Source organism: Paramisgurnus dabryanus, chromosome 23 (assembly GCF_030506205.2).
Source record: "Paramisgurnus dabryanus chromosome 23, PD_genome_1.1, whole genome shotgun sequence".
In the NCBI taxonomy this organism is placed as follows: Eukaryota; Metazoa; Chordata; class Actinopteri; order Cypriniformes; family Cobitidae; genus Paramisgurnus; species Paramisgurnus dabryanus.
In genome coordinates, this window is record NC_133359.1 from 13837411 (window position 1) to 13847614 (window position 10204).

The 10204-nt window shown below is 36.6% G+C and overlaps 2 protein-coding genes across 13 annotated transcripts in view; both read right to left on the reverse strand.

Moving 5' to 3' along the window:
• The window catches only part of ppfibp2b (PPFIA binding protein 2b), a 59493-nt gene extending 55133 nt beyond the window's left edge, over positions 1-4360 (reverse strand). For 11 of the 12 annotated variants that reach the window (XM_073813351.1, XM_073813349.1, XM_073813345.1 and 8 more), the window contains exon 1: positions 4253-4360. The gene's annotated coding sequence lies outside the window, so the exon portion shown is untranslated. Of the gene's footprint in view, positions 1-2512; positions 2626-4252 lie in introns of those variants that run through there. The other variant, XM_073813341.1, reaches the window with a different exon arrangement.
• Positions 4361-5733: 1373 nt separating this feature from the next.
• olfml1 (olfactomedin-like 1) lies at positions 5734-8291 on the reverse strand. Its single transcript, XM_065291690.2, has 3 exons — positions 7954-8291; positions 6778-7063; positions 5734-6608 (listed from the first exon to the last, which is right to left on the reverse strand). Exons 1-3 carry the CDS (start codon positions 8056-8058, stop codon positions 5824-5826), a joined length of 1176 nt encoding a protein of 391 aa, XP_065147762.1. The 5' UTR covers positions 8059-8291; the 3' UTR covers positions 5734-5823.
• Positions 8292-10204: the final 1913 nt, after the last annotated feature.

Consider the following 10204-nt stretch of genomic DNA (forward strand, 5'->3'; position numbering starts at 1 on the left):
TTGTTATAAACTCTGCCTCTTTAGACAACATAAGAGGCATTAACCCCTTACACGCCGCGCTCAAACATAGACATTTCTCAGACCGTGGTATCGATCCCTGGTATCTGTGGACTTTTAACAAGTAAGAGTACTTTAGAAAATGTGGTATCGAGGCCGATACCCGATACCAGTATCGGTATCGGTGCATCCCTAATAAAATGCACAGATAATTTCTTGAATTCTGCACACAAAATAATGTCAAAATGTCGATCTTTGCATGTATTCACGTAAATTATAAAACATTTTAAAACTTCCTTGTGCTGTATAAATCTGCAAATAAAATTAAGATTTGTATTACCTTAATATTATTTATAAAGATTTCCATAAATTTCCAAATAATTCATGTATATTCCTGTTAAATTTCCAAAATTCCCCAGATTAGGTTCCCATGGAAAGTTTCCGTAAATTTACCGGAAACGTTCCGCCCCTTTGCAACCTTATTTACAGCCCAGGCTCTCGTACCTTTTTGCTTACTTGCAATGGTATAAGCATCTAATCATAATTTATCATTTAAGCTAGGGGTGGGCGGAATGACCAAAAATCTATTTCACGGAATGAGTCATTTTATTTCACGGAACGGAATATTTCACGGTATACATGTTTTGCAGTTTATATAGTTTTTTGATGATAAAAATGTACAGAAATACACCACTCACTATAACTTTAAACTAAATGCTCACCACAGTTTTAAAATATGAGCAATTTAAAGTTAATAATGTTAAAGTGAAAATGCCCAGAAGATAACAACAGATAAGTCTTGATTAGACAGAAGCTTGTTTTGAGTTATTAATTTTATAGACTATTGAAAGTGTAGTATGGCTTCATTGTATTTTGTATTTATGCAAACATAACATTAAACATATATGCAATATGTAAAATGAACAGGTATAAATATATGCAAAAACCTACAGACAGGATTAATACCTGTATATGAGAAAGGAAGCTCTGAATATTATAAATATGACAGATGCTATGATGTGATGATCATAAAGTTTGTTTAAAGGTCTTGACGCCCTTAACATTTGCATCTCTTTCTCGTCTCTCCGATCAAATATGTTTGTATAAGCATATGGCGCATGGAACTACAGCAGCGCACGTGTCACTGATATAAACGCGAGTTTTGTCGTAGCTTGCCTAAAGTTCAGAAAACTTTACAACTATTAGCATTATGTGCGAGAAGAACTCTTTATTTGGCCTCGCAGCTCCTTGCGCTTGCCTAGAGAGACCTCTGCACGTGAGAGACCGGCCGGCAGCTGCATGAGGAGAGAGAGAGAGCGCGCGCGCGAGAGAGAGAGAGAGAGAGAGAGAGAGAGAGCGAGCGAGAGCGAGCAAGACAAGAGTCTCGCTGCGTGACCCGCGGTGGATTCACTGGCACTTATTATAAAAAATACACAAATAACTCGTTCATTTTTTATAAGTGAACTATTTTACATGTTTCTCCGTCACACTCAGTCTAACATGCTGGAGGCAGAGTTAGCCACGCCCATTTATTTGCATTCCGCGGAATAGACGGAATAGAAAAATCTGTTACGTCTGACATTTTATTCCGCAGTAACGGAATATACCGTCATACCGCCCAGCCCTAATTTAAGCTATCGAGTTTGGCTTTGCAAGAATTTCTGTTTTTTAACAAACGTAAACATAATGTATCTAACTTAAGAGTAACCTGCAATTTTATACGTATCAAACAAATATGGTAATAAAGAGGCAAAAGTTATGGACCATAGCAGAATGACAGAACATTTCTGGGATACGTTATGCATTTTTTTTATTCAGGATGTACAGCATGAGCAAAATTAATACATACTGTAAAAGACCTTGGGAGAATTAATACAGGGGGAGGAAGTGGCATCAGCATTAAGTGTCAGACCAATAAACCCAGCACGTCAACACGGCTTAATATGAGAACATCAAAGACAGCTTTACCATCCTCACTCAGCACCCTGCATTAAACCATCCAAACGTGTGTGTGTTCAGCAAGCAGCTGACAGGCACAACACATTGCATGGACCTTGCTCATCCCACTGTCTCTTTCTCCTATAAAAAAGCATTTCATGTGGTACAGCTGCAAAAATGCCAACAGAAAGGTGACCTGTGGCACAAAAGTTTACACAAGGCCTCATTGTTTATTATCTGGGTCTTGTGTTTGGTGGCGGCAAACAATGCACTGACTATCAATGTGATAGTACAATGAAAGCCAGGTTCACACTCGTATAATAATCTCCCTTGAGCTTTACGTTACTACATCCACGATGTAGATGTTAAGTCAACTATAACAACCCCGCCGGTTCATATAACAATGGCATTGAGTTGCATGACTGCGACACGTGGCTTGATCACCTGACACAAGTTTTATCGCATTAATAAAGACACTACAACATAACACTTCCAAACGTATTAACATCAGACTGTCCAAGTGATGTTACATCACCCTGATGTTACATGCATAGGATGATTCAATCATGACTCTTGCCTGAGAAGGTGTAGGCGGTTGGAAGGTCGACGAGGGCTCAACCTTCGGCCCATCCCGAGCTCTACTCACTGAAGCGGATGCGTTCTGGCAGTTGGGTTGAACGCTGCGCTCTTCTACAGTAACAAGAGAAATGTCAGTCTCAAGCGAGTGCATTCGACTGTGGCACAAGAGCCCATGAAATGTCAGCGAGTCATTCGGCACAGGAAAGCCTTGCTTACGAGGGCAAACGTCATGTCTTTATCCCACAGGTCTTTGACATCAATACTGCCCATGCCCAATGCATATTGCATGGGATCTCCACAGCGCTGTATAACAGTCTGTAGATCTACAGAGTGAAATAGTGCCTAGTAGATATTAGCAAGTTTACTGTACGTAGCACAAGTGTTTACTTGACGTTTACTGACTGAAATCAATCCATACATGTTTTTATCTGTATTTTTGTTCCTGGGAATCGAAGCCAAGACCTTTGTGCTGCAGCGCTACAATGCAATGCTCTACCAATTGATCTACAGGAACACTTACATTTTAGTTTTCTGGCACATAAAAAAAACTAAAATCAAAATAATATATAATTTTGTGCTAGACTTGGTGAACTTAGTTTATGAATCACACTCCATACTGCTCCAATTATCGAATTATAAATTCTGGGAATGAAACATGCGTGGTAAAACTGGTCAGTCAGGGTGTTTTGTGTGCACCTTTATGGAAATAAGGTCAAAGTAAATACACAGCAGACAAGCCTGAGGGCATAGTGTACTTTACTGTACTGTATATTCACAACAGGGATATGACCTCACTCCTTCACATGTTTTCTTGAACTTTATACTCATCTTCAACCATTTCACAACATTTCTAAAAACCAAACCTGAATGGACCTGAATTAGCCCGATGATACAGCAACTAAAGATGCTTATTATAACTGAACTGGCTTGACCTCAAGGTATTTTTCTGAAAATTAATACTGTAGGTAAAGGTATTTGCTTACAAGATTGTTTTATGTTTGGAGATAATGTGAAAGATCATGACAAATAATACCACTGTATATAAAATATATACTCTTTACACAATGATCAATTGCTATTTATTTTAGATGCATTAGTTATTAAACTGATGGTATGTTGTTAAAGAGCAATACAATTGTGCACTGTTTTCATAAGAAAACCAAAGGAAGTGGAGGAACACAAATAAGCCTTTATCTTTTTCTCAGAGAGCACATGATCTTCACAGACAGCTTTGTTGAATAACACAGTCATTACCAAAGTGAAATCTCTATTGCAGCTCAGATGAAGGAATATAATTTATAATCTTTAAATATATATTCAAAATTGGTGATAATGAACAATGACAATAGCTGAATGGTTTAAATGTTGACCAAACGTCAAAATATCTGGGTGAATATTATGGTCAGATAATATGTAAAGACTTTTTTATCCTACACCACAGGTATGACACAGTTATCGACTTTGGAGATCCTTTGCTCACTATATATACATATATCTAAATAAATATATAATTTTTCTCATGTTTAAAAAAAGTAAAATTATAGCGTGCACAAATGAATCTGAATAACAAACTACTGTGAGTCAATGACCTAGATGACAATATGTAAAAATGTATTACAATTTCAACGCTAGTGAATCCAATAGTGATTTATTACACATTGGAATGACTACTAAACAACAAAAAAGTTGTGTAAACAAGAAATAAACTGTAAAATTATGCATGTAAAATGACACATACCTGTTAAAGAGATAAATCCAGATCGAGACTGAGGTAAATTCTGTGCTGATGTATTCCACATGTGCCAGTTTGCGCTGCTCATCAAATAAAACGATGCGTACATTTCCTCCAACCAATCACCTGTCATGTGATTCAAAGGGGCGTGTGCTACAGCTGAATCATTTGCAAATTATGCCAAAACAAAAATTAATAACGAATAATCTATTTTATAATGATGAAGTATTTCGGAACTATTTTAATTGGGATGTAAGTGCTGAGGTTGTAAAAGCATGCGAACAGTAAATGCTGTTGTTATTTCATGACTAATTTTAGTTTTACGGGTTGTGTTACTGTATAAATAATAAATTAAGCAGTTTTCCCATATGTTGTTTCGTAGTGTCGTCCTTGTCCTGAAATATGCAAGAGTTCACTGGAATTGGACATTTGAAAGGAGAACAGCAGCACCATCTGCTGTGTAGGTTTAAAAAAACAGACCTTACAACCAAGTGCGCATGCGCATGACTAAATACCACTGCGCATACATGCAGGTTACAAAACCTTTACAGGCCCAGGTCTTACAAAAGCAAATAATAATTAGCAAATAATCATATTTATAAACATTATTAATAAACCAAGTATATGTTTATAAAATTAATATATAATCTTTAAATAAAAATAAATGAATGAACAACCTAGCTAACAATTTTTGGTTCCCAAAAGTTTTCCTTACGTTAGGCTTTTTTTTGTTCTAAAAACGTTCCCCAACGTTATTTTTTTGGTTCCCATAACGTTATTTCTTAAGTTTGTTTTTGGTTAGCCAGGAAAGTTTTCTTTACAGAAATAGAACGTTATTTTTAGGTTAGTTTAACGGTCCCCTTACGTTATTCTAACGCTAAGATAACGTTAGAATAACGTAAGGAGAATGTCATTTTTAGGTTAGTTTAACGTTCCCCTAACATTAGAACGTTATTTTTGGTTAGTTTAACGTTAAACTAACCTAAAAATAACGTTCTATTTCTGTAAAGAAAATGTTCTTGGCTAACCAAAAACAAACCTTAAAAAAATAACGTTATGGGAACCAAAAACTAACGTTATGGGAACGTTATTCTAACGTTTTGAGAACCAAAAAGTGTTTGCTGGGAAATAACTCGAGCAACACTGCCTGTAAAAAATGATTATAGTATTATCACTCCATGGTGACAGACATGGTGATTGCTGGGTGTGAAAGATAAACATTTTATTTCTAAAAAATATTTTCGTTAAGACACATGCATTACAGATATAATTTTAAAACAAATGCATTATTAAAATGCAATGTATTTACAATAATCTCAAAAATCGTATTTGGCTTGTTCCACAAATTAATGCATTTTTTTTACTGTTTTATTTTCTATATGCCTACTAGAAGACTCATGGCAGGTGACTGAACCAAGGAAGTCAGAGATAATAAGAAATATTATTTATAGAAATATTTCTTTGTTTTTCAGAAAATGCCAGTCTGGGACAAGAAAATTAGGTTTATTATTTTTAAAACAGATTATATGTGATTATAAAACTGAATACAGGATTGCACCATGAAGACTTTGTTACACTTAGGTTATTGCGACTTTATTAAAATCTAACTTATAAATGGTTTGATAGCCATCATCCCATGCATAGAGCTGTTTGTCCTTGGGGTCGTAGCGCAAAGCGGAGTGGCTGGTGTAACGCTTTGGGAAGAAAAGCATTGGGGTGCTCTCAGTGTAGATAGTATCATGAATATCAAACACGCACTGGATGCTTGACCTCCCGACAGAGTTAGAGTTGTAGACCACGTACAAAGTCCCACAGACCATGAAAGCTGCTTCTGCATCAAGGCTGTTGCAGTTGGTATCCCAGGTGTGCTCCACAGCCAGACTGCTGTGGTCCAGCTTGGTGATCACCAAGTTGTCGCCAAAGTCCGGGTCTGCATGGATCGACCATAGTCCCATTTCATCCCAAGCGAGATCCAGCAGGGTGTGAGGGTTGAGGGAATATACAGGCATCAGTCCAGCCGCAGGGAGCAACAATCGATCGGTCACCGTGCCGTTACTGAGGTGGACCTTCAGGATCTCGTTCTTGGTGTCGGCACGGTGGTAGTATACAAAGCCGTTGTAGACCACATGGCCTGTTCCATGCCAAGGGAAAGGAAGATGGATGACTTCCGTCTTTTTGGTAGAGTTTGTGTCCGTGAAAGTCTTCAAAGAGGCATACGCCAAAAGTGTACTGTTTTTAGTGCCACTAAAAAAGTAAATCTTAGAAGAACCCTTAGTTGGATCCTTCATCCAGGATCCAGCGATGTCGCCAGCCTTTTTTACAATTTTAAGGGACTTGATACCCGTGACCTCAGAACTGCAATCTGAAAGACACATGATATAAAATGTTTTAGCATGCAACCTTCCTTGTTTTGCTAATGGAAATTAACTCTTTAATCCACATACAGTACACATGCACAAGTGCCTTAAAAGGATAGTCGACCCAAAAATGAAAACTTTCACCATTTACTTGCCCTCCTAAGTCTTAATTACCTTTGTCTTTAGGAATTCCAGCCGTCTTTTTATGTTTGGCCTCTTTAACTTGTTGCTCGAGCAGCGAGTCCTCAATCTCGACATGAGCTGTGTCAGGAATATTATTGTGCAGGTATTCCACATCCCTCTCCAAGCGATCCAAGCACATATCTACAGTGTCCACATGCCTTTTGACCTCTGATCTTAACACATTCATCCTATTTGTTTGGCCGTGTATCTCCTTGGACATGTCGTACATCCTTTGACTGAACTGCTGGAAGTCCTGCTCACATCTGATCATTCTTCCCTGTTTAAGTGAGTGTACCAAACAAAGCAAAAAAAGTACTTTTTTCATAATGTAAAAAAACAGGTGTAACATAGTGTAAGAGCAATTTTGTCTTTGCTTTAAATGTTATCATGTACAGGTGTCCAGTAGGGGTCACTATTGTGTAACAATTCAATTATTTTTTTAAATAACTGAAAATGTGTTCGTCTAAAAAAATGGACATAATGCATCTCGGACGGCTTGAGGGTGAGTCATCGATCATCGATATAATATTTTTTTTGCCGAACTATCCCTTTAATAACAAGTGCTGTGGCTAGAAGGTATACAGCTATGGCCAAAATCTCGTGAAATCTCGCCGGGTTTCATCCTAATATCCTACTCCATATCCAACATTCGCTGGGGATTGGCCGTAGCTGTATCCTATCTAGCCATAACGACTGTTTTTCATCCTAATCATATTCCCTCTAGCCAAAACCAAAAACAAGCCAAGTGCGCGTACATTAAATATGCAGCAACCCTCAACTGCTTTAAGCAATAGACTTAACTGCTAACAAGTAGGAACTGTTTCACAATAAACATAAAAAGAAGTATGATTTGACAAAATGAGATTAACCATACAACAAATTAATTCTGACTAAAGGGAATTTGGTAAGGGAATTGAAATAATTTGCTAACCTTTAATTTTCTTATGATTTAAGAAGATTATGGGTTATGTTAAACTGAATGATTGTTGTTTCAGAACCTGATTATTCTACTTGGCAAATAAATCATAATCATCAATAAAAGTGTGCTTAATTAAAGGTTAAAGTTAAAAGTATAGCTAGTAATAATTCATGTGTTAAAGAATAGTAGCCTACCTTATACACAATGGATGAAAAGATTTGTTTACTCTTTTAAAATAAAGCTCTTACCTCCAGTTGTTGGAGTTGTCTCTGAAAATACTGCATCATAAAATCAGAAGTTCTTTGGGTTTGCCCCGTGCCAAACAGTAGTAGTAATATGATTACCAAAGACATGTTGTATATTTCGTCTTTGTTGTTGCACTCAAAACGTCTTTTCTTCTAGTTTAGTGTGAGTTGTGTAGTAAAACTGAGATACCTCCCTTCTTATCTAAAGTCAGTATGGTGAACAGAGGCAGAGCAAAGTGGAGGTCCAAAAGCAACTGGTATGTTATTCAATTAAAATTCTGGGACTGTATCCGAAAGAAGATGCTGGAAAGGCATGTCTTCACAGGCTGATCGTAATACACTCCAGATGGCCTGACACATATTCAATCGATATATCAAATCTGTATATCGCAATTCAAATAACTTGTGTTGCGCATATAATGTACGCATGATTACTTTCTACAAGAAAAAATAAATGAAAGTTATAGTATAAAACTGAGGCCAGTGTCATTTTTGGCACGTAAGCAGACGTTTTCCTGCCAAATGAGGGATGTGGAAATAAGTTATTCCTGGAAACAATATCAAGCTCGTGGAAGCCTCGTGGCAGTTCTTAAAATATTGGACTGCCTACACAGGCAACTTGAACCAAAATCCAACTGAATTATTACGTTTGTCCTCAATATTAAATAATAAATGCATTTTCATTTTGAAGACATAACACAAATTTTACCAGGCAAAAAAAATTGTTGAACGGAAAAACTTCCAATTCGAATGTAATGTGATGATTCAATTTGTCCAACAGATGGCGCCTTAACAAACAAAAACAACACTATGAAAAAATATTTACAAAATAACTTGATATTGCCATGATAGTGTGTTTAGAATACAGATTTTATTATATATAATTTAATTATTTATTTATATATCTTCTCTTCTCTTTGATCATTCACTTAAAGGCAGATATTTTGAGCAAGGTTTGTAAAAACGTTTTTAAGCACTATTGACTTCCATATTTTCCCTACTACAGTATAAAAGTTAATGGTGCTTCTGTTTTCTGCTTTAATACAAATATCTTCCTCTGTGTTCATAAGAACAAAGAACTGTATACAGATCTGTAACAACCTGAGGGTAAATGATGACAAAATTTTCATTTTGGGGTGAGACATAGACTGTTTCTGACATCACTTAGGGTGCTTAATAATGACATGACCTGGCAATGTTTCTCAGCTTTTCACAATCACTAGGATATCAGATTAAAGGTGCCAAAGAATGCATTTAAATAATATGTTAAATTGTTTTTTGATATTTACATAAGGTATGTAACTTTATTAAGTGCAAAAATTATCCAGAATTTTTTTTTTACATGTTAATTTACAACCCTACGATTTGTCCTTTGAATGAAATGGTCTATTTTTGCCCTATTTTGAAGGGTCATGAATAATAATATTGAGCTCTGCTCTGATTGCTCTGCTCTGAGGCTCATGTCAGTAGCTCATATTAGTAAACAGACCTTTTATTGAAATCCTGTATCAGACCAAAATACAGATTCTGAGGAATAACTAATTGTTTGGAGATTGTCAATAAACGTTTCTGAGTGGTAAGTTTGTGTTTTTTTTTATATAGACCTGCAAAACGTAACTGTGAAGTCAATAGTAGAACTTCAGCCTTAACGTTAGCATATAGCATTAATTAGCATATAGCACTAACTCAGCAGTCACAACTTTGTAGCATTTAAACAACTTTGTATTTAATTTAATGTGTGATTTCACGAGTTCGCATTAACATGTAATCGATAGGGAATGAGATAAAGCATATTTGGCGTGCTGTCCGAGGAGAGGGCTCCGAGCTCTGAATTTTAGCCCGAACCCAGAGTACTTCCCTCTCTTTAACTGTGATAAATGAATCTAGATGAGAGTGAGGTGATGGGGTGGAGGAGGGATGCTGCAAAAAATCTGTCTCGGCCGGGACAGAGGGGAGGGACTGCTATTTATAGGCACCTCTTCGCACAGATTGGTTGGATCACATGACCATGCTCCTCCCGAACTTAGTTAAATAAACTTCATTTAATATTGGGGCGTACATCTGGACTGTTTCCCAGCAGTCTTTTGCATGCACAAGGTTTACATAAAAATGAGGAAACAATCGCCTTTAAGGCTCACAACGATATGTCAGTACCATGTACAGAGCTTTTATTATTCATATATGCCTAGGTAAAAAATCGTGGCACCTTTAAATTGTATATTTACACCACAGGTCAAAAGTTTAGGACTAATCA

Excerpts from the sequence above, each read along its gene's own strand:
- olfml1 (XM_065291690.2), bottom strand. The coding sequence starts at position 8,058 with ATGTCTTTGGTAATCATATTACTACTACTGTTTGGCACGGGGCAAACC. Across the intron at positions 7,064-7,953 it reads GACAACTCCAACAACTGGAG|GGAAGAATGATCAGATGTGA; the intron begins GTAAGAGCTTTA and ends TCACTTAAACAG. Across the intron at positions 6,609-6,777 it reads TGGAATTCCTAAAGACAAAG|ATTGCAGTTCTGAGGTCACG; the intron begins GTAATTAAGACT and ends TGTGTCTTTCAG.